The sequence below is a fragment of the Cydia amplana genome, chromosome 4, assembly GCF_948474715.1.
Source record: "Cydia amplana chromosome 4, ilCydAmpl1.1, whole genome shotgun sequence".
In the NCBI taxonomy this organism is placed as follows: domain Eukaryota; kingdom Metazoa; phylum Arthropoda; class Insecta; order Lepidoptera; family Tortricidae; genus Cydia; species Cydia amplana.
Window position 1 is genome coordinate 3,932,659 of NC_086072.1, and position 25,344 is coordinate 3,958,002.

Here is a 25,344-nt window from a genome sequence, read left to right on the forward strand (position 1 = left end):
TTAACAAGTAGAAACTGTGACGATCTTGACATAATGTGCATGGTGGCGGGTAGAATACCTTTTTTATCAATAGGGAAGAATACATTTTTTATCCAATCAGTCGGTTGCTAGTTGCTAGCCCACGCCTTTCATCTTCCTTTCATTGACGTCTGCGACCGAGTGGAAAAATTACTGTCTTGGGTGAGACTTGAACTCACGGCCCCTGGATCGATACTCCACAAATACTCCAGCGCTCTGCCATCGGAGCCACCAAGACCTCATCCATAGCCAGCAAATCTTTCCACTAATATGGGTAGAGCGTTACACTTCTTTTACGGCTACCGGAATTCCAAGTCATATTGGAAATTCACCAGTTACGATGTGCTACCCATACTATTTTTTTTTTAATGTTTAACAAGCAGAAACGTCTGCGACCGATGCTAATTAAGCTTTTCATATCAGTTTTTGCCGCTTTTTTATTACTGTTTAAAAAACAATGGCCGGTTATAGTAGCATTCTATAGTAACATTTTTTAAATAATTTGAACGCGTCAAATGCGTTCAGATTAATTGTCTATGCGACGGTGAGAGCAAGACGGGCTATGCGTGATGCGTTGCGCTAAAGCGAGATAGAGCTTATGTCATGGCCGTATTGCACGCCATAAACGTTTTGTCTATGCCGCGCCAGTCAGTCATTGAACCATTTATGAACGAACGACAGCTAGAATCTCAGAGGCCCCGCCTATAAATCTGTTATTTTATTTCAGTTAGTTTTACCGCGATGATATTATTATAAAGCAGGAAATTAGGTAATAACTGAGAAAAAAACCAATACAATATTACAAAATAGTTTACTTTCTTTAGTGTCATTGTTATAAAAATGCAATTATCGATTTACGGTTTCGTGAATAAGAAAGGAATTACTTGGTTTTCCGGCGATAGTTCCTAGTGAACAAGTGTTATTAGAATTGTTAAAAGCCCGGTGTTTGTTAATTTAGTCGTTGAAAACGCGTTTGTGTCATAACAGGGCGGCAGTTTTGTGAATTTGGTGATACTATTTTTAGTGGGTGTTGTCATTACTAGCAAGCTTTATTCGGATTAGGTCATCGAGTGTGTCGAACATGTGTGCCGGGGAAATGTGTTGTTAACAGCTTGTTTGGTTTCTTGTTAGATATACAAGAGTGAAGACTTCACCATGGACACGACGATGAAGCTGCTATGTTTGTTGGCGGTCGCGACGCACTGTTCGGCGCTATGTAAGTATTTGCATATTTGCACGTATCTTCATTGTTATCATATAATTTGTTTTGCATTCATGAGCATTAGACTCTCCTAAACTGTCAGTGATCAGAAACTTGCCAAAGCTCTAGAATTTATGAGTTATTCCACAAAACATTTAGTTTTCAATGTAAAACATGGTGATAACAAAGTTGCTTGACCTAACTCATGTTAAATTAATTTCATATTACTAGTTCAAGCTTTTTGATATTCTCTGGCTTTCTTGATTTTCTTATAAATAGAGGTTAATTTAAAAAAAAATGCATTTCTTACCATTTGGTAAACCTATTAGTCAAAGAAAAAGTAAAGTTTCTTACATGTTTTGTTTTACTATACCCCGGTTGTTTGATGAAATATTTTTAGTTAACTACAATTAGAATCTATCAGGAAAATTTGGTATTTACGATGTCTTATCGGCCTAACACTAATTAATGAAATGAACAGAAATTATAAAAAAGTTAGACTTATCACCAATCAATTAATTATTAATAATTATGTTTAATACTTCGATGAAATGTTACAAAACAGAAAAAAAAACAACTATATTTAACAAAAAAAAGGTATTTATTAGGGTCATTGCACTAGTTTCCATCCAGCTCTAGTTTTCATCCACTTGACGGAGCAGCCACTAATACATTTTATTTTATAATCGCTACTTGTTTTTATGTAGATAGATCTATTGTTTAGACATTAAGGAATGCAAAGTCCAAAGTTGTGCCGCAAGATAGGTTTATATTCAAATTCCGTCAAGTGGACGAAAACGAGACCTGAATGCAGTGGCGGATTTGCCCTAAGGCCCAGTAGGCCTGGGCCTAGGGAAAACTACGGAAACTAGCACAATGACCCTATTAACCCGTGGAGCGCCCTACCAAGACATGTGTGATGGTAACTCCATACTATTCTTGGTTCTGGGCTCTCCACAGGTTAAATGATAATACTAGATGAATACTCATGTATTCACACTCATGTATGTTTCTTCATAGAAATAAATTGTTTTTATCTTTACTTTTCAAAATTTTACTGACAGAACTAACATCATTATTACTATTGGGTATTGTAAGCAGCTTTTGTTAGAGAAAGACAATTTGTTTAATTTCAGAATTTAATTTGTCTGCTAGAATTATTTCTGTTATAGTAGCTTTTCTTTGTTCAACCCATGTTCCCAGTTTATCTGGGGTCGGGTCTCCCTGTACATTTGCGCCAGAGAACTCTATTTCTGTTATAGTAGCACTAGTGTAATATATAGATATTAACTCTCTTCTTAACTTTGAAATGAATATTTATAGAATGTAATTCTGTATTAATGAAGGTATTCAGTAATGATATTCATTTACATCATGCACCATTATTCCATTTTGGATAGTACCTACTTAATATTCATTTGTGCCCAATGTGCCCAGTTTATGTCATGAAAATTTGTTAAAGAATATTCAAAATCAGATATTCTTACTATTTATTTAGCACTCCAGTTGCATTTTAAAACATGCATACGAGAGCATCCTTATTTCAAGAGTAACATATTATTGCAGGTAACTGTACAGTTACCTGCAATAATATGTTACTCTTTGAAGGCCACAAAAATATGTGACATGCTCTTAATGCTCTTATTGCTCTACAAATAAGATCGTGTCCGATATATTTGCGGCCTTTGTTGTGTAACATATTATTGCACGTGACTGTACTATCTCTAAAGCTTGAATTTGCAAGAACTAGATAAATGTAGAGCTACGAAACTTCGATTTTAGACATTACCTATAGCTCCCTGGTATTGCTTTGAGTTTTGGCATTACATTAACATTTACTTTGATGTTGAGGCTCATGTCTGATGTTTGTCGACAGTGACGTCGCCGCCGCGGATAGTGAAGCAGCCCACTATGGAGGAGCAGCTGTTCATGGTGGCGCAGCCCGGCGAGGCCGACAAGCCCTTCATCATCGAGTGCGAGGCCGAGGGCGAGCCCGCGCCACAGTAAGTGTATTTACTTAGGACTTGGTATACACTGTCTACAGTAACGCCGCCGCGGATAGTGAAGCAACTCACGATGGAGGAGCAGCTGTTCATGGTGGCGCAGCCCGGCGAGGCCGACAAGCCCTTCATCATCGAGTGCGAGGCCGAGGGCGAGCCCGCGCCACAGTAAGTGTATTTACTTAGGACTTGATCTACAGTAACGCCGCCGCGGATAGTGAAGCTCACGATGGAGCAGATGCTTATGGTGGCGCAGCACGGCGAGGCTGACAAGCCCTGCCTCATCGAGTGCGAGGCCGCAGGCGAGCCCGCGCCACAGTAAGTGCCCTTGTTTAGAGTGATCGAAATGATCAATTAATAGTCATAAAAGGCGGTTATATTGTGCCCAGTCTTGTCCTTGAGATTATTTATACCTCATTGTGTAACGGAGCAGTGCTTACGAAAAAATGTCATCCAATTCATGCACACGATTATACTTTAGGTATATGTCCGAAACAAAACGATTTATTGTTACTAGATTTGGCCGCGATATAACAGGACTCCTAATGTATTAATGATATCGAAGTATAAGGATTCCACTATGCATTTGTTTTAATACAAAATTACATCTAAACTGATCCGCCTAATAATATCCACGCTCCCAAACCAAAATAATAATACTTAAAAGGTGGTTTATAGTCTAGTTCGTTACCCTCCTACATAGATAGCTATCAGAAACTTACTTTCGCATTAATAACATTAAATGGGTACTTAAAACAGAAAGTCGGATGCGGATGGCAGTCGCTTTCGTAAAAATTAGTGCCTATGTCAATTCTTGGGATTAGTTGTCAAGCGGACCCCAAGCACCCATGAGCCGTGGCTAAATACCGGGATAACGCAAGGAAGAAGTAGAAGTATGTAAAACACAAGCGTTCAAAACTGAAACATTTGTTTTGTACTATGTATATTGCATTCAATGTCCTTGAAGGCGCCGCCGGTTTTAGCACGTCAACAACACAAGTCTTATGCGAATAATAAAATTTAGGTAATCCTTCACCAAGACCGTGAACGAGGTACCGTTAAATTTTTCGTACAAATTAACCGGTATTTCACGTTATCGCACTTTCCTTTGTAGTTTAAAAGTCGCACAATCGAGTTTCATAACATTCGTTAACAACAAGGGAAAGAAGGATGGAAGAATTTAAGCTTGATCAAATTTAGACGTGCTTTCCTATGGTTGACTGGTAGAGAATATCATTTGACATTAAGTGGACCATTTATACATTGTTGTATTTTGTGCAATGAAGTTTAAATTCCTACGAAAGAATTGTATAGTATAGGTACTAGAAAAGTTCCTGTCGATGCCGTAAACCGCTGTTAACTTGCAATAAAACGTCAGTAACGACTTTGCACTAGTTAACCATCATGGCAAGTTCTAGTGCCAAAATAGGTAGGTACATCACAGTCTGGCTTGGCGCCATTCATTCCTAACCGTAGTTCGTTGACACAAAATTATTTAAACAATGAGCACATAAACTATGGTTAACTTAAGATGATGATTGCTTAACTCCGTTTCTTGTAATTTGTAGCATCGCCCACATTGTTAACTGGACCATTCTTATACCTTATTCCAAAGGCTTAAGATCTACAGATGGTCAGCGAGTTTCCCTGTTAGTAATGGACGGATGAAGTTATTAGCGTTAATCCATTGTAAACTTTATCTTGATATTGTCAAGTCTAAAATTGCAATGTTTTCGCGAAAGAGTGTGATATGAGCGCTTAATAGTTAATTCAGTAACTCGTCCTGTGATCTTGGTATAATTTGTTATACGAGATACTAAATTAAAATGCAAATAAAACTTTAACTGCCAGAAATATTGTGTGAGGGCTGAGTGCTTGTATCCTGTAAATTCTTGTAAGAACAACTGGTTGGAAACTGGGTCCTAATCTATAGTGAAACGTGTTAACCAAAACAATTTAATAATAATTGACGCAAACTTTCATAGACCGATTTACACAAAAAATTATAAGTGGCAGTTCATTGGTCCCATTAAATGCATGCAGCATCTAAGGCTGACCCAATGCTGACCCAAAACGTGAAGACATCTCTGTAGTATATCTATAGGTACATGTAGGTAGTAAGTACACACATCCAATTACGCATAGTCTTGATTGATAGTTCGCCTCGTTTGATGTGATGCCTGACGTTCCATTTCGTATGCAATGAAACATTTGTATCTAGGAGAAATAGAAATACCCGTCTCCCATTTCCTTGAAAGAAAAATGTATTACTCGACAGGGATGATTTTTACCTTCGAAATGTTTTAGTAAAGATGCTTTTCATGCAACATCGCTGTAATTTGTATAGTAGAGCTAATATTAGACGAACTTTTCGGCTAGTGGAGTGAAAAACGTGCACCTGAAATTTTAGCTCTACGACTATAGCTGTAGTGACATTGATTAAACTATATACGAAGTCTTGATCTATCTAGACTTCGTCTTACAAATGTCACTCTCCAGCTCTCTTCTTTGGACGTTTGAACCATAAATTATAGACAGAATAATGTATTGTGTGATATACAGTTAGTAAAAGTGTCGGTGAAAACGGGGTTAGGCGTAAAGTTTCAAGAAAGGCGCCTGCAACCAGACACTCGCACTATAATCTTGTTAGCCAGCCCGCATGTCTGCCAGACGGATTTCTCAACCGACGTAACGTAGGAATGAATTCTCCGTATTCCTTGAGAGTAGTGAGGACCCTTGTAAGACAATGTCGGGATTAGTCTAGGTACCCTGGATGATACAATACATATACCTACAAAGCTGGTGGTGACCCTTGTTTAAAAAGGGCTTAAATATGTTCGCTTCGCAACATCGACACCTGCTCAGTACTCGGCTGGTATGGGTTTGTCCGAATGGCTGAAAAGAAAAAGCTTTTTGGAAAATGAACCTGTTTTCTTAGAGTGTTGTCGTTGTCATAGTTGTTCCCAACGGAGACATTACAAAAACTCATTTGTTCTCACTTCAAATACGCTGGCCATCCCCCGATAGCAGTCAAATATTTGGGAGGGCCAAGTCGTATTTTTCACCGCCCTCCCTGAAAACAATTTAGCGCACCGAAATAAGTTACAACAACGTAGCCAATCTGGTGGACTATGAGAATCGCCCGACATCAAATCATTCTCAATTTATAATAATAATAAAAATAAATGTTTTATTGCAGGCATTAAAAAAATCCTAATCCTAATTAGATCCTAGCCAATGTAATTCCACTTTTTCGTAGGTTCTTATTATACATAGGTGCTTCAAACTTTTAAGATTGTTTATTATCTAACACAAGTGTGCACAGGGTTTAAAAAATCTACAAGTCATAAAAAGTTGTAAAAGTTATGGATTTAATCAACACAAAAGCAGCTTTTTACTCGATAATTCATTCATTGAATGTGAAAGCGAAATTGAGGTTATTGAACCGCCACTGTAATGTATTTTTGGATTACGGTCGACTATTATCACCTGTAGTAAAATAGTCTAAAAATAAAACAAGTATAAAAATGTAAATACGTTAAACAAATTCGGGAATAGTGAAACATGTTACATACTTACATACAGTTATCCGAAAAATAGAACGAACATCTCGCAAGCTGCAGTTTTATTACAATTGACAACAACTCCGTATCAAAGGTCGTCTGAAAAGGATCGCTCTTTTGTGAGTGTTCTTTGAAAAGTTGTACAGTGAAGAGTATAGCCTATCTATTGTATTGCAAACGTATAAAATATGACACGGCAAAACTAACTCGCACCGATTTTTTATTTAAATACTTAAATGAAAAGAAAATGCATTAAAAATATAAGAGAAGTATCAAAAATTGAGCCTTTTTTCCTATATCGGCCCAACAACATTCGCTATTGCAAGACCGTAGTTTAGTTATTTATAGAACGTTGAATGCACCTTTAAAATTTGACTAGTTACCAACTTACCACCAAATTGATTACGGCTCATTGAAGACGTGTGAGTGGGCGTGCAAGGCCGTCGTCTGACACCTTTACGTGTGTTGTATCTATCTGAATATATATTATGATATATGACTATAACGTCACTTATCGGTAGTGCGAGTCCAACTTGTCCATGCCCGTATACCTGCTTAACTTTAAAATATTCAGTGTGTATGTGGAAAACTTAGACACGCGCATTTACGGGAATATGTTATATATTTTCATGTTCTATATGTTATTATGACTATTGATGAGTTTTAGTGAAGCTATCTTTATCAATTATTGTAATACACATTATATGTATTCTCTTATTACTGATATCTTTTATACTTACAGCGGAAAGTCTTGCTTATTACTGCCAGTGGCTTATTTAACCAGCGGACCGTTTTAATACCCTGTCGCTTTAATTACTGTGACATATTTCCGCTGCCGCCATATTTCTTGTGACTACGACAAAGTACTAGACATGCTGATATTGCAACATGTGGTTATAAGATGAAAACCAAGTAAAAGCCAAGTGGGTCAAGTAGGACCGAGCAAGTAACCGCGCGGGCATAAAAGGTCAATGGCATTGATATCATGCCCGTAAAAATAACTATGACATAATGTCAACGATTAAACACATTGAGTTTTTATGCGTATATGTCCTTCGCGCTTGTTACAAGATCGTAAATTGTGGGTGGAGATAATGTCCGAATTGATAATAATTATGTTCACTTGTTGAGAAAATATTACTATCAGTAAAAGCTTGTTCACCAAAATGAGATGAAGCAACACACGCTTTTTTCGCATTGCTTTTTGCCGTGCATCATTAAATAGTTGAAGGGCCCCCTAATGAGGATGATAAATGACATTTTCAATACGAAGCAATCATAGGGAGCCGTGGGACTGTGGGATTCGTGTGGGACCCGAAGATAATTCTAAAATTAGACTTATTTGTGAATTTATCAACCATCTATTAACGAAAGCTTATTTTATTTTATGACACTGAATAGCTCGATTACAGAATCAATAGGAAACGAGTATCATTTATTGACAGGAAAAGTTATTTGTTATTTTATAATGGAATTTTTGATATAGCATTTAGAATTTTAACCGAAGACTAAATGAAGCTAACCACAATAGATGGGTCGTTCTAATTTTTAAGGAAAATGACCAGTGTGGTTTATAATTATTGCATAAATATTTATTAATTTAAGAACAATAGCCATTTGTTATATTATTAACCACAAAATATCGTCAACCTTTTATTTTTATTGAAAAGCGCACTAAATAAATTTGAGGCAGCGTAAACAAACAGAAACCACAAAGGCGATTCGCATTGACAACGGGGAGCTACCCTCCAAACAAAGGTGCACAGCACAGTACTGCGTGTCAACAAAAGTTTCATTTAACTTTTGTTTACTTTAAATCCCCGTGATTGCGGCAGCGGACTGAAAACTCATCGCTTTCGTGCCGTATATTTTGATGTACCTTTTTTATAACAACTGGTTTGATAAATATAGTATTTTATTGTGTACTTTGGTGTGGCTGTTGTTTTAAAAAGCCAGCTTGAATGATATTTTTATGACCTGATGACACACTTGCTGACTCACGTTGCTACAGTCGTTCAGGAAGGGTATAAAGGATCAGATAGCCAAATAATTTATACAGAGGTATTCTATTTACTAACGTATAATTTAGATAAACATGTTTCATCTTAATGCCTGTAATTTATAATTTATTTTCCACCTATCCTTATACGGTTTAATTCCTCTCAGGTACTGGCCTAAACAGCCCGCACCGTTGGTCAAGATAGAGTTTAACGTGTTTTACACATATAAACTTGTATCTTCATTGTTTATAAAAATGCGGTCCATTCTGTCTGTTTTAGGTGAAAGGGTTTGCACGTATAAGGACACGCCATACGCGGACGACTTTTAGCGTCATGAATTCTGTAAAAATATTTTTATTTTAACACAATTTAAAAACTAATATGTGTATCCATCAACAGCTCAAAGAACAACATTGAATGTTTATGATTTGCGAGTCTTGGGCACAGTTTTCGGAACCAGGGTCGACACCAGGGTCAAAGGTCAGCAACGATATTATATATGACATGTTAGTTCACCGTCACAGTGAAGCACAGGAAGCCATGGCGTCGCTTTGCGTACGTTACGGTGTCGAGTGTCGCCTCTCGGCTGCACTTAGTTTTGCAAACAGCTCGGGTTAGCGAGATTGCGTCGAGATAACAAGTCGTTCACATACCAAAACCGGCCAAGTGCGAGTCGGGTCGGGTCTTTCTCTATTACGTTTAACATTATTAGTATGAAATATGTTTTATGGAAAAGCAGGTGGTGTATTCCGTGTATTGTATGTAATCTACGACTACCGTCTAGTGAAATGTAAGTTTTAGGTTTTGTTATATTTCAATATGGGTAATAAGGTCCACAATTCCTAACTCCAACACAAATAGTCTTTTGGGGCTGATCGATCGAAGTGCACAATGCACATATGGGTCTTAATTAACAGCCTCTCAGTCCACTGTTGGCCTTTACCATCTGCCCTTATGTCCGATTAACCCCTTCAGACTACGGCTACTCCGATTTGATCCCAAACAGAATTTAGATTTCTACATTCTACAGCATAAAACACATTCATTATGAATGATTCATATTTAATTATGAATTTAGTTGTAGTTCTCTATTAAATATGCGTAGAGAGCGAAGCGATAGAGGATTGTTTTATTATTTAAGTGGTAAAGTCAAGAGTCTTTAATTAATCTTACTCGTCACGAGTGCTTCACAAACATGAATTCTACTTCGTCTAATTATAATGACGAATAAAAACTTTAGGACAACCTGAGAGAGTTGTTATTGTAGGCTATAGACGACAGACCTAGGGATGGTTATTTTTGTATATTTATTTACTAGTAGTTCGCCCCGAACTGAGAACTCGCGGTTAACCAAAAATTATATAGCGATTGACTTTGTTGCACCTACTTAGGTACTCGTATAGTGCGACATAAAATAATAGAAAATAAATGAGGGCGCCACTTTCTACGTACCTGTCACATTTTTGACGTAAAATGCTTACACATGACAACAATTTAGTATGGACATTTTTGAGTTCCATTTTATTTAATTTCTACTATTTTATGTCGCTCTATAGGCGGCAATGGATCAAAGATCGCGTGGATTTATTGCAAGGTCTGTGGAGCCTTTAACTGATTGATTTAAGCAAAGATTAATATGTATATATAGTTGGCCAAGCAGATCTTGTCAGTAGAAAAAATGTAGGCGCGAAGGGATATGGTCTCATAGAAAATTTGAGTTTCGCGCCTTTTTCTACTGACAAGATTTGCTTTTTTGCATCAATTTTGAAGCGCCATTTACAAGTTTAGCGTTAAGTAATATAGATGGCGCTATTTTTTCGAATAAAGGGCTTCGTATACGGCTGTCCCTCCCCTGGATTTAAGTCACCACCATAGAGATTAAAATAAACTGTATCTGTGCTAAGCCGAAATATTTCTTGTCAAATGTCACATACATATATTATGTTTATTCTATTTTATTTTTATCTTGCTAATTATTTCAAAATGGTAAATTTAAAAACGATATTATAAAAGTGTAAGTCGAGCACTTTCATTTGATACTAAACTCGACCATGTTTCTTGCAAAAAATTGACCAGAATAGCAAGACCCCTCACAAACAGCTTTTTGGCCTTCTAAGCTCTTCTAGCTCAATAACCTCTTGATCGGGCCTGCTCATAATTTAATGACTAAAATATAATGCCCTCGACTACACGTTTACCCAATTTAATTTAAATTAGAACAAATTTACTTAAGTTATTGAGTATCAAACTATCTTCTGACAGTTCAGCTTAAAAACATCGAAATGCCGAGACGTGCCGCTAGCCAGCCGCGTGTTCAAAGTCGAATGTAAGAACTTCGCTTCGCTTCGCTCGCTCGTTCGATTACACCAAAATTCGAACATTGGCACGTATTTTGCCATAAATTATTTACAGTCGCGTGTGCTGTGACTTCGTGTTGCTAAAATTATTTTATCTACATAGTAAGCGTGGTTTGAAGGTATTAAGCACAATCATGTCACCAATTATAGGTCCTATGTCAATGCAAAAAATATTACTAGTAGTCATTCATTCCACTTGATTATTATTAGTATGCGTTCTTAAAAACTCCCCTCAGTGCAACACAAAGCATAACCATCAGTAGATATTAAATACTATTTTAATTTAATTTATTCCATTGTTTGCATATACCTAAACCCCATTTTGTGACACAATATAACAATAGCAAATACACAAGAGTTGACTAAATGCATATTGTGAAGTCCCTAAAGCTTTTATGTATATTATTGTTAACTTCGGTCTTCGGACCTGCCTAACTGATCAAATACGAGTATGAGGTACCTAATAATTATAATTATTTTGATTTTGTTCATGATTTCGTTTTTGAAGAGTCAACTTATGCAGTCATCTTATGGACTGGGTCTAGATGATGTCACTTGAGATTGCCTTCCGTTTGCATGTTGATATGTCAGCAGCAATAATAGCTGTATTGATTACCATAAATATGCGTTTTTTATCTCTCGTATGATTCATTGATACTACTATACGGGCTCGGCTTCTACTACGGCATGTACCTATTAGCCTTTTTTTCTGAACCGAGCTTTACAAAATGTAATAGAACATGTAATGAACTTGATATTTTCGCACAATAGCTAAGCTAAATTTGAAATTTGATTCAATTCCTTGGATTTATTTTTCGTGATTGAACGCGCTTAGCTCGCAAGGCGAGGCGTGCCAGGAACATGTATAGAATTAAATTTCTAATCAATGATGTCTTTCACCGACAAGTCAAACTTAATTTCGCTAAATAACTTATTGTTAGGAAGATAACTTATTAAGTTATTTAATTGTAAAACCCATCTACCACAAATATTTAAATAAATGTTTACAAGGAGAATTGGTGATACACTGAAATAATTTCATATATTTTCATAATATGCACTAGTAAAATTAGGAATGTTTATAGATTTGTTCCTTGAGCTCATTACATACAATTTTAGTTTTCCTTTTTTTATAATTACCTACCGAAATAATGTTCATAACATAATATACCTAAAACTATTCTCGTTAGACTGCATTTGCACTAGAAATGTTACATTATTAAATACACGAAACAGGACATATGTATATATGTACCAAAGCCCCCTGCGTACCGTATATTTATAGCGTGACCTATTCACTCGCACTGAATATTTGTAGGTCAATCAGGAGTAAGGACTTAGTCCTCTGGCTCATGTCCGACTAAACTTGCAGCTTGGAACTATGCCATCGTCATTTCTGTTTCCACAAAATGCAATTTGAATGTCAACAAATTAGTCGCTAAATTTGGCACGGCTTTAGCCTATAGCCCATTAACCTCGGTAGGGTGATACGAGAAAATATGTTTAAAACAGCTTAACCAATTACTTACTCATACAACTGTGTACCTATATGACATATATTCTAGTTGACAATCAATACATACCTTTTCGTGGACAAATGATCTACGAGTTACGAGTATAGGTACGAGAATTATCAATGGTCTACGAGTTTTTTTTTATATTAGTTAAACAAATGTGTGAATAGGTATGCCCCTTCACGCCTGCAACCATTTATTTAAACTTACCTTCTTAATTAAAGCAGACAGATGAATAGAATTAAAAAAAACTAATTTCACCGCCCTGATTCGTCAGACAAAGTAATACTTTAATACGTAATCAAGTAATACTTTAATATTTTTTTAAAGCTTTGTTAATGTAACCCGTAAACATTTTTAATAATAAGAGAATTTCTGTAGGAACCTAATTAACTTTTATCTTTAAGCAAATAACCTGGGGCTTTATATATTTTTACGACAAATTCTGGTGTTAACCTAAATCTCTTACGTTTGTTGATAACCTGTTGCTTGTTTTCCTTATTTTATCTCCTGTTTATTTGCTTTTCCCGCGGAGAGTCACTATGTAGTTATGAGTTTACATTCGTCCGTTCTGTTTGGTTTTGTGGGACTCAGAGGTATAACACGGCCTGGCAACGTGTGCCTGCCGCCCTGCTCGAACTATACCTGGTCACTATTAAAGACGCTCCCTAGCGAAGGTCGTGGTCGCCCACCGAGCCATTGATCATAAATTAGACACTTACGCTGCTACTGGGACACAGAAGGTCTCGACTCCCATTTAAAATCAAATAAAATACGCCACTTCGTATTAGTATAAGGAAGGGTATCCTCAATGACATAAACATCAATGATATTTCTGAGCGCTTGCTACCAGGACTATAAACTAGAAAATTATGAAGATATGATTAGTTCATAGGTATTCTTAGCTGTTCATTCGGATTAGATACAGTGAATATGAATAACTACACACAAATTCAGCTTAGGTACTTATGGTCCTTCAAATATAGGTATAAATCGATTGTGTGGGCAATCACAAAACGATGAGACGTGGGTAGTCCGTATACCATGTCGGTAATATGGTTACTTTCTATTCTAAATGCAAGTACATATATACTGCACAAAGAATGTTGAAATACATACTAATTACTAAATGCATACTTAATACAACCTAGGTAACGTACGTTGAACTAGACCCAAAAATAATGAAATACCTCCTGTAATTAGACAACTAACTAGACTAGACCGAACCTTGTAGTGGTTCTTATGCGACTTATGACATGTGTCAATTGTGTCACGTAATCACTGCAGTCAACAGGAAAATGACTGCTACATTTGATCTCCATCATATAAACATCAATGTTGCAAATTGCACTTCAAATGCTCACTCATACCACACCCACGGAGCTAGGCAGCTAATCGGTGAGTGTGTCCTCTTGAGCATATCTATTCTTAGTGCCCCTAAGTATTGAGTGAGGCATCTAACACGTCCCGTTCTCGAAAACTCGGTTAATTAACTTTCATATATAGATTTTTTAACCTTTGTTTAACCAAATCCTTTTGTCCAACAGGTACAGATGGGTGAAAAACGGCAAACCCTTCGAATATGCCAGTTACTCAGACCGAATGTCGCAACAGCCCGGCCGGGGCTCTCTAGTCGTCAGCAAGCCCAAAGACGAGGACATGGGCCAGTACCAGTGCTTCGCTTACAACGAGTGGGGCACGGCCACTTCGAACTCGGTTTTCGTACGGAAAGCCGAGCTGAACTCGTTCAAAGATACCGGCGACGGTGCACAGAAACTGCTCACAGCTCAAGAAGGTCGCCCGTTCAAACTAACCTGCCACCCGCCCGACGGCTGGCCCAAACCAAACGTCTACTGGATGTTGCAAGGCGACCAGGGCCAGCTGAAGACCATCAACAACTCTCGAATGACTCTCGATCCCGAGGGCAACCTCTGGTTCTCGAATGTGACGCGATACGACGCCAGCGAGGACACTAACCTAGCTTACACCTGCGCAGCCAAATCCTTGTTCAGGAACGAGTACAAGCTCGGCAACAAGGTGTTTCTGAAAGTGAAACAGACCGGTGGAATATCGCCGACGCAGAACAAGTACCCGCCTGAGGAGCAATACACCACGAGGAGAAACGAAGTCGCCCTGAGGGGTAAAAAGGCGGAGATCTACTGTATATACGGCGGAACGTAAGTTTTATCCACTTATTAATTACAATAATTCATCAAGCTATAACTTCTTATGAGGTATGCTTTCGGTGGAATGGACTGTCACGTGCTTGTTGAACGAAAGGAAAAGCTCCATGATAAGAATTGAATTTTAATACTGGTGGGGTGGCTTGGGGTTATTACTCCTAGGCCACCTAATTACCGCCATCATGGTTCTCTTTTTACCTAAAGGACTTCAACTACATAATATGCGTCCAGCATCTTTCGTGTAACAGAAGTCTAACTGGCTTGGTATTTCCAGACCGCTCCCTCAAATAGTGTGGAAGAAGGACGGACAGAACATCCTATCATCGAGTCGCGTGACGCAGGACAACTACGGCAAGACGCTGGTGATCAACCCCGTGACCAACACCGACAAGGGCACGTACACGTGTGAGGTCAGCAATGGCGTCGGCTCCCAGCAGTCGCACTCCGTCAACCTCAACATTAAAGGTAAGTTCTTAGTAGCTTACACTTCAAATCTTTGTGTTGGAAGATGAATGAGCAGAACACCGTTTCTTATATGATATTATATCTTCCTAATTAATTTTCAAGTAAGTAACCTATTGTGAGGAGGAAAAATAATGATATTGGGACTACGCTTTGTCAAATAAGCGTAACTTGACTGTTAGAAGTCGTCAGACCACCGGTCAGACCCCGCGAGGTTCCGTGTCTTTAAGCAAAGATACGCACAGTTAACAACCACTCCAAGAGTGGGCACCCATATACGCAATTTGTAACAAAATATCGACAAGGCACCAACTTCATGCCAGGTCTTACGAATGGACCTGGATCCTTGGTGCGTTACGGTGAACTTAGGTTTGTGTACAACGAAAATAGTTTATTTAATATGCCGAAAAGTAAGTTTTGAGAATAGACAAAGCAAGCGAACAGTCAATAAAAAAATAAAATTCTGGGCTCTAGATAAAAATTTCACGTACATTAATAATTAGTATAATTACATTAATACACAAAGCTTGTTGTATGACATCAGGGAAATGAGATAAAAATGTCATCAATATTTATAGACTGACCCTAATAAATAGCTATTACACATCGAACCTGACTCATAGGGTCATTTATCAATTTCAACACTCCACGTTACATTACTGTTCTCTGATAAATACTCACTATTACTTTATTAGATAAAATTATGTATTGTTATTCGTCATTACTTATTATCTGCAAAAAGCTCGCATCTCGTACTTCTTGGACTTCATTTTCATTTAGGGTATAAATAAATGTTTGTAAATAATTGTAACAATATTTAAAAACTTTAACATATAAAAACCCATGTAACGGAACACTCGGAACAGCAATAATGCTATTAAAACGCTATGGCCATAACTATAACTATGGCTATAATTATAGCCATAGTGTATTTCATCACAATTACAAAAAGCCTGAATACAGTTGTCATAATTCCTTAATTAAAAGTTAACAAATGTAAACAAACCTCGAAACGTATAAAACTTGTCGTCGAAGAGTTCTGTTGGTGATGCTTTTTCTTCATCAGCATCACTTTTTGAAATGCCAATGAAAATACTAGTTTAATGTGCATATAAAGTACGGCAATTAAGTGTCACCAAGAATTACTTTTTTCCTTAGTCCATAGATCTTGCAGACTAGGTCTCTATTCCATTTTCTCAAATCGATCTTTAAAAGATGAACAGTTGGAATAGATACATCATTTCAGTCCACTCCCCGAACTTGAATTGGGTCATGGCCTGACGGACCCGACTAATTTGTACACCACTTTAGGGCATTAAAAGGCGTGTGTCAAACGTATCGTAAAATCATATACAATTTATACATAGTTCCTATTTATTACGTAGCAGTAATCATTGTTTAAAAACTGAACATTTCATTATTTAAACGAAATACTGTTTCGAATTTGCTAAATTACATTATATACTCGTAGTGTCATTTTGAACCATAGTGGAAGGTAAGACCTGTTTTCTCGTCAAAATAACGCTCCCCACGATAATGTTTTTAGCCCTTTTTGCCTAGAAAGGTAAATTTCTTTTATACAACGAGCAACGGTAACAATCGACACTTCATCTGAAGTGCAGGCCCTCGGGCACGTACCGTCGTCTAAAACAATTTTGTGTCCGAATTTCACAACTTGGCGTCTAGCCCGACTCAACTAAAAAACAAAAAAACACCGGCTGTATTTCAGTTATTCATAACTTCGCCGTCCGCTTTGGAACTGGCAACCATTTTTTTTAATGTTAATGTTGAGTAACTGTTCAGCACATTAGGTATAAGTGTGACTTCCTCTGAAAGTGGACTTCTTGACTTGAGTTGAAACTTTCAAGAGACTTTTTAACATAAGCTACAGTGAGCTACTTATTGTAATGTAAAAATCGTGGTTACAATATAAAACTCAAGGTGAATTGGAAAAAATCTGCTGAAAATTTAAAGGCAACCGAAATGTTTAGATGCGATAAATTCTTATTAACTTGATTTACAATCAAGTATTTACGAAGAAACGGACTGGCGGTGTCCTTCTGAGCGAAGTAATTCAAGTCACAGGGCTCAAAGCCGGCGTGTTTGCAATCTCAATAAGGAAGACGGTTTACGCGCGCCGCATAGGTAACTGACACCCAAATTGGCAATGGGTGACCCTTCCTAATACAGGGGAACTTTAACGTCACGTCTCTTTTAGGGTTCCGTGTTGTAAGTGTATCTCGATTTAAAAGCATTGTTATAATAAATAATAATAAATAAAATTCTTTATTTCAGGCCAGTTTGCCCATAGATTTTAGTTACATATTTACATATGTTATGAGGTTGAGATTTTTGAAACTAAATTAAGTCAAAAACTGATTTTGACAAAAATTGTTTTACATCTCGATTTAAAAAAATTCAAGGATAATAATGGAAAATGGAGCAGGTACAGGAGAACAGTATACCCAACTGTCGTGAAGTTATCTGTATTTTAAGATATATCCGCAAAAATAGGTACTGACGAAAGCTTGTTTAAATAAACACGATCGCGTAATTTTACTCGTTTAATCAAAAGTCAGCGTATGCAGTCAAAGAGCAGTATTTATACACGTTGTATGTTACTAACCAACAGTTAAATGCAAAATTAAAAAAATATTTCAATGCAATTGACTACTGAACGAAAATGGAGAAGATTGAATACGACGTTTGAGACACAATGCGAGCTTGTACGGTCAGCAGGAGAAATAGCGTTTAGCTACTTCTGTTACTGATTGCACAACGCATTGACAATAAAATTAAACTCAAATTAGATTAGGATTAGATTAAAGACAAACGAAACGCAACGCCCAGGATTTTGTATACCAGTTTCCCTTCCCCTTGCTAAATAAGTGCCCGTATCGAATGTCGAAGCGTGCCAGTCCCAGTTCACTCTAATGGCTTCCTTTGCATGATATCAAATTATCAATTACATTATTACATTAATGTTAGAAACTTGTGTGCTGTGACTGTAAGCCATTACTGTAGAAATACGATTCTCAGAGTTCTTATTTCTTTTTAATTAGGGTTATATTTTGATTAACACGGGTTAGAAATAAATTAACTGTAAGATTTCGTAAGATATCATGGTTATTATTATGTTTTGTGTTCTTAGAAGTTTCAGTAGGTAATGAATTTTGAAATTTTATTTTAAAACAGCACTACTTCGACGATTTCGTACTAAAATTTCATCAACCTTTCCATTGCATTTGACGATTGCGTAGCATACGTAAGGCTTACAGGCATACATCCTGCTTTTAAATATCAAATATAGGTATATACCTACTTTACTTACCTTATTTCTGATAGAGTATGATGAATGTTGTAAAGGTAGGACTAGGCAAAGGCAACAGACTTTTAGCATTCAAACTCAGAATGTGGTATTGATTTCTAAATTGGCCATATTATATGTCATCGTTCCTGCAGTCCCTCTAACCTTGCGACTATCTGTGTCACCAGGTTAGACGTGACTTCCGAATCATTTCCGTTATATGTAATTGTCCGCATCCTATATTTGAAATAGTCTGTCATGACATCAGAATATTGTGCTCATACCTCGATGGTTTGGTCATCTACTGCACAATTATGGGACAAAGGTGGTGTTACGGTTGTTATACAAAGTTGCGGATCCAATGAAAACTAAAGAAATAACTTGCTGGTTTTAAATTAAAAATAACCGCACTAAAATTGTATAGGAGATAAAACTGGAACAAACATGCCAAATCTGGCAAACAAATTCTATGGACTAAATATTTAATCGTATATTTTATTCTATTAAACACAGCGAATCCAAATGCGTTATATGTAAATGTATAAATGCTCCAAATTATCTCAAAATCATAGAAGAAATAGCTTTCAATCAAACGGATTAACCGTGATTAGATGTGTTGTTACGGTTGTGTTGCAAATTAAATTGCTGATCCAATAAAAACCTAAGTACTGCTTGACGACTGGTCTGGCCTAGTGGGTAGTGACCCTGCCTGTTAAGCCGCGGTTCTGGGTTCGAATCCTAGTAAGGGCATTTATTTGTGTGATTAACACAGATACATATTTGTTCCTGAGTCTTGGGTGTTTTCTATGTATTTATGTATTTGTATATTATATATATCGTTGTCTGACACAAGCCTTCTTGAGCTTACTGTGGGACTTAGTCAATCTGTGTAAGAATGTCCTATAATATTTATTTTATTTATTTATTTTATTTAACTTATTTAAAATAACCGCACTGAAGTTTTATACAAAATAAAACTAGAACAAACATGCCAAATCTGGCAAACAAATACTTTCTCATCCACATACTGCTGTAACTCCAAATGATCTCACAATCATAGAAGAAATAGCTTTCAATCAAACGGATTAACCGTGTCACGCGAGCAATGCGTTGTGCGTGTGTGTCACGCACGCAAACTGCCCGTTTTAAGAAGGGACGACACCCCGTCTCGCATGCGTCTGTTCTCACGGATAGTAAACAAACTATAATATGTGTCTATAAAGTAACTAGGAGATTACATCCTTGTAGGAGGTAGACCAGTGTAGATGGAGTGAGTGAGACACGATATGTACCTATGAATAGGAAATAAAGATGATTACCGAGACCGCGCCGACCCTAAAGTTATCGATTATCATGATTAATTGTGACTGTGAAATTTATTATTAAATTAAGATAACAGTGCAGCCATTTCTCTCAGTTAAATCATTGTAAAAGCTGGGATGAATGGAAGCAGCTTTTAATTCCTTATGATCCCGCGCCTCGTCCAGTGGATTGCCGCGTCACGCGCCAGTAACGGCTCTGCCAACATTGCTAAGCCAACTCTGCCTAACGCATACTTGCCCTATATTCCAGACGTAAATCCATTCGGGCTTATTAACGATCATATAGCGTTTCATTGGCCAGTTTTTTATTTATTGTTTTTTTTTAGGTTTGTACAAAATTTCCCAATTTCATTTCTTACTTTACTGGCAGTGCATGGACGCGCCTTTGCGAAGGCATATGATTACAGTGAAAGTAACTAATAGGTAGGTAACCTTATCTTACCTAACCTCTATTTCACCTAACTGGGAGAAAAATGTACTTAGGTAATCTAAGATACCATAAAAATATGGAAGTAGGTAGATATTCCGATCAATATAAAAGATATAACCCTTGACATTCTAGGAACAAGAATAATCAATTGATATACTATGTTACTGCGATCGGTAAACAAACGTCACTTTAAACAAATCAATACCGCAATACAATCGTCTCACCCCGGACGTAGTCTCACGTAAGTAATCGAGTACGTGGCTCAGACAAATACGATATACACCTCTGTATACCATGCAGACCGTGAGCTCCTACTGCTAAAGCTCTATCAAGTCGAACTTTCAGACAAACCAGTACAACAAGACCTCGGCCTCGACATAATTCTGCGTAGTCAAATAACTTGCTTACTCTGGTTCGCACAGTAAAAAAATCAGAATAAGACCCCCTGGTATCCCCTTATCCGTATATTTTCCGTAAGCGCCCTTCCGCCGGCGACAAGCCCCAATAACCATTCCATTTCACGGTGGCCGTTACCGCTGTATTCTAAAACAGCAATATGGAAATCTAGCATGACACTATCGAAGGCATGTGCCTGTACCATGTGTACCATGTGGTAATAACGAGACGTCTAATATGAGTATCGAATTGCGAATGTGAATGGGCAGATAGGGATATTTCGGTTGCCTTTTTATTGGAGCGGTTTGCAGAAGCTTATCCCCCTTAAGGTGACAGTCCATTTCCAACCGCAACTGCACTACTGTTCATTTTACTATGGAAATTGACAGTAACAGCGACGCGTTCAGTACCAGTAGTGTAGCTGCGGTCACCCTTATTCATAAAACTTTACGGGCCTGATTTAATTATGTTTTATCCCTTTCTTGCAAATACATTAGTCAAAATAACAGATAAGGACAAACGATTATTAGCTAATTGAGGTTTGTAGCGCGTTTATGAATAAGGGGGTTAGTTTTTACTGATTTTATGTACGTATTACTCGAAAATTATATTACTTCAAAGGAATTTATACTCCGACATTGATTTATTAAGTTTATTTCACCCGCATAAAATTCATTAAAACGATGCCAGCCTTCCCCTTTGTGTGTAAATATTTAAATAGCCGTCTGAAACGTGCCCTTTCCGTGTTTGACATTATTTTGCCCCGAAACACAAGGTTATCGTACTTTAGGTATATACTTTACTTCCCGGCATGATAGACACGAGAAAGTTTAAATTAGACGTATTTTCAACTTTAATTAGTTAACACTGTTGACTAACGTTACGACGAAGCATTATTTTTTGGTGTGTTAATTGTCTAATCTTGCTGACGATTTCGTTCTTTAAAATAAATTGTTTCAGTACCTCTAACAATCTTTACTCTCATGACAAAGCCTTGTTCCAAAGATCTAATTTCTCCTCTGTTTAAAAAGTACAGTTTTTGCGGAAAGATAAGGGTCGTAGAATATATGGGCTCCTTTACATTCCTCGACTCTCTTTCCACTCTTAGATACTCTTAGATGTAACAGGGAAAACATTGAGATTTTCACAAAGTAAAAGACTTCCTAACTCTTTTTTTCTTTCCACAGCCGCCCCATACTTCACCGTAGCCCCGGAATCCCTGAACCTGGCCGAGAACGAGACCGCCGTGATCAGATGCAGGGCCGACGGCTCTCCCGACCCGCAGATCAAGTGGGTGTACAACGGCGAACCCATCGAGCGCGCGCCGCCCAACCCGCGCCGCACGGTCGCTGCTGACTCCATCACCATCACGGGACTTACCAAGAAGGATACAGGAAACTACGGCTGCAACGCTACCAACTCCATCGGCTACGTGTACAAGGATGTGTACATCAATGTCCAATGTGAGTACCATGCGTATTTTTATGTTCCCGATAGATAAACCAAAGAGCTTACACCTTTGAAAGCGCTATAGGAATACATATATGTTTCAACATGAATCGACAAGTCTTTCCTTTCATCTTGAAAAAAAGCAGGAGACTTTATTTTCATGGTGTATCCGTGTAATGCGCTTAAGTGGTTTTATGCCGTTATGCGAAGCCGAGAAGAAAAATCCCCCATTATATCTATTGGTTTTATGGAGTTATGGACTTACTGCTTTTAAAGTTAGGTGTAAGGTACCTTACAGTACTCCAATTTAAGTTATGCGCTTCGGCAATCGATTCTGCATTGCAAATATTCATGGTGACGTAAGTATGTCTCTTTGACATGCATATTGCAAGCTGCATCTGAAAATAGACATAGATCGTATCTCTTTGCTAGGCTGCTTGTTTCCTAAAATTCTTATAAATGCCAATTTTTGGGAGACTTGCCAAACTTGAAATGAAATACATACCAAATAAATAATAATCAATATAAAATATACCATTATATCAATATTTAATTCAAAACTACACTCTTAAATTTGGTTATTTGTAGAAAACAATATAAATATTTCCATTTAAACCAACAACGGTCCAATTTAGTCTTTAATGGGCTCCCGGAAGTCTATTTCGCTGCTATAGACTCGTACCGAAAACGTCCCGGCCGCACAAATTGGATCATTCATGTTGTCATTCACAATTCCAGAGTTTTATGAGAAAACAAATGAACGGGCCAGAATACGGCTGTCACTCTAAATTTATAATGACAAATTATTACAGACATAAGAATGAAAGTAACGGGGAACTTGTTTGTGCCGTGTACAAATAGCTCGCTTTCGGTATTGATAAGTTAGTCGCTTTCCCAACGAAGAAGTTTATCAGCTTTCCGCGTGCTTTTTTAAATGCAAACAATAATCCGGAGACGAGAAATATTGCAAGATAAAGGTTTGTAGCACTGTGACAGGTCTTGAAAGAGGCCATAACAGCGAATTTCGGCGCTGTCGCTGTCAACTTAATGACTGTTGACTTGAGTGTAAAACAAAATTAACAGTTATAAAATTTTAATGTAATTTATCACAGATTCTATTCTAATCAGTCAAATCTGTATATCACTAACTTGCATAGAGAGTGCAGACGGCCAGGAATTTAAACGGAATCGGAAACGCCGGGGGTGGAATGTTTGCGCACAGTCCCCGTGGAACCGCCTGCAATTCGCGCTTGTTTACTGCACTTTATGTATTCATGCACTCGCTAAACGGGGGAGGCTGTTTGCGCGTCGTTAAATACTAAGGTAGCTAAGAGCCTGCGTATTATATTTGAGTACTCTCTTCGTTTATGCGGTTTTTATAGAATACATCTCTACATAGGTATTTCACTGTAGCGCAGCCGTGTTTTTTTAAGAACGCGTAAGTTCAAGGGCCGATACAGTGCGGAAGAGTTTTTAGATTGTCGGTACCTATATTTTATAAGCGTAGCTTAGTTAAGGCCGTGGAAACCTTGTTACTAATAACAACAGTAAATAGTTTTCACTTTATTGTCATAATGTAGGTATATTTAGTTTCGGTAAATGGTCAGATAAGTGTGATACATTTGTATTGCAGGTATTTACCTACAATCCGAACCGAATATCAGTTTTATTTTACCACATATTTGTAAACTGGGCGCCCTATATTTGGCACATTGAGGAGATCGCGGTTATCTCTCTAGACTCCGTCCATAAAACATCAATGCATTTCGGATCGTAGGTATCATTAAGTCGCACCCTATCAGTCTCCTTTTCGGCACCTCTAAGGAACAAAAAAAAGTTGCAGCTGTCAGCTACCATCGCGTGTTGATGCGATTGTGCCGCTACCTGTGCTCTCTACCAATCCAAACAGACAGACGTGTGGCAGAAAGCATTATTACATATGCCCTTTTACAGTTCCACTCTAGTGCGATTCTAGGGTGAAAAGAATGCGCGGGTGCGCCCGTGGGGAGATTGTGCAAGGGTGGATTGACCCGAGCTTACAGCTCCCAGTAAAAGTCAAGCGATAATAGTCCTTTAGTCTGCACTATAGAAGCGTCGACATGAGCAAGCAGTTTGGGACTTTAATCCCTTGATCCGCGCGGGGTTTCGTGACTCACCGTAAGGTCCTAATCGTAGGGATAAATGTGGTTTACCGCTCTATTGTATAATTACTTAATTGTATATAATAGCGGTCAGTTTAAGGATAAATACGTAAATAGTTATTTTATTGCATTTTTCCTTGTATTTATTGAAATGAAATGTATATCTATATATGGGTTTTTTGTATCTGTCTCTTTGCCGTACAGTTATTTCATAAAGTATTCGTATTTTAGTCTATTTTAGAACCACGGCAGATCCGGAAATGACTTCTAGTACAGGAGATATCATGTTACTTGTCTTCAGGTCATCACGTCATCAGTCATTGACTACTGACTAATTCATCAATATGTATAACTAATGTTGAAAGTACATAGATTCTTTTCATTTTCGTAATGATTCCAATTAAATCGTGTTACTGAGCAACAAATCCTTATAATTCTATATGAAATGAAATCTTTGCAAGTCTATCGCACTATTACAGTTACCGGAAATATTTTACATTTCGAGTAATTCTTCCCTTGTTAGCTAAACAGCGAGTGTGAATTACGTTAGGTCACGAGTTCAGCGACCCCGGGGTGCTAATCTACCTGTTGGTATATCTTATGTCTTAAGCTTTCGCGTGTGTGGTTACTTCAGACTGCATTGCGTGCAAGCATGGAAAAGTAGCTACTATGTACCTTACTTCATTCAAGTAAATAAATGCTTGAAATGCATGCATAAGATTCAGCTAAAGTGAGAAGCAACCGGCTATATTCATGTGTTTATACTGAAACGAAAATGTTGTTCTCTTCATGAAAGCATTAAAGGGGGAAGTTGGGCCACTAATTGCGGTTACTAAATCAACAATGTAGGTTTAAAAAACAAACATCGGCATCTTTAATTACAAATCTTCTATGGCACTCGGTCTCAGATAGACATATTACATAAGTTTCCGCTTTGTATCATTTTGACGATCAAACCTCGGTTAAATCTGTCACTACTCTTAAAACCCTCAAATACTCTT

The 25,344-nt window shown here is 37.5% G+C and overlaps 1 protein-coding gene across 1 annotated transcript in view; it reads left to right on the plus strand.

The window, feature by feature from the left end:
- The first annotated feature begins 603 nt into the window (after nt 1–603).
- Nucleotides 604–25,344, plus strand: part of LOC134663102 (neuroglian) — a 47,783-nt gene continuing 23,042 nt past the window's right edge. The window contains exons 1-6 of the mRNA XM_063519436.1: nt 604–787; nt 1,150–1,234; nt 3,096–3,222; nt 14,201–14,830; nt 15,111–15,301; nt 21,941–22,216. Of these exons, the coding sequence (XP_063375506.1) occupies nt 1,174–1,234; nt 3,096–3,222; nt 14,201–14,830; nt 15,111–15,301; nt 21,941–22,216 (1,285 nt within the window). The 5' untranslated portion in view covers nt 604–787; nt 1,150–1,173. The remainder of the gene's footprint in view (nt 788–1,149; nt 1,235–3,095; nt 3,223–14,200; nt 14,831–15,110; nt 15,302–21,940; nt 22,217–25,344) is intronic.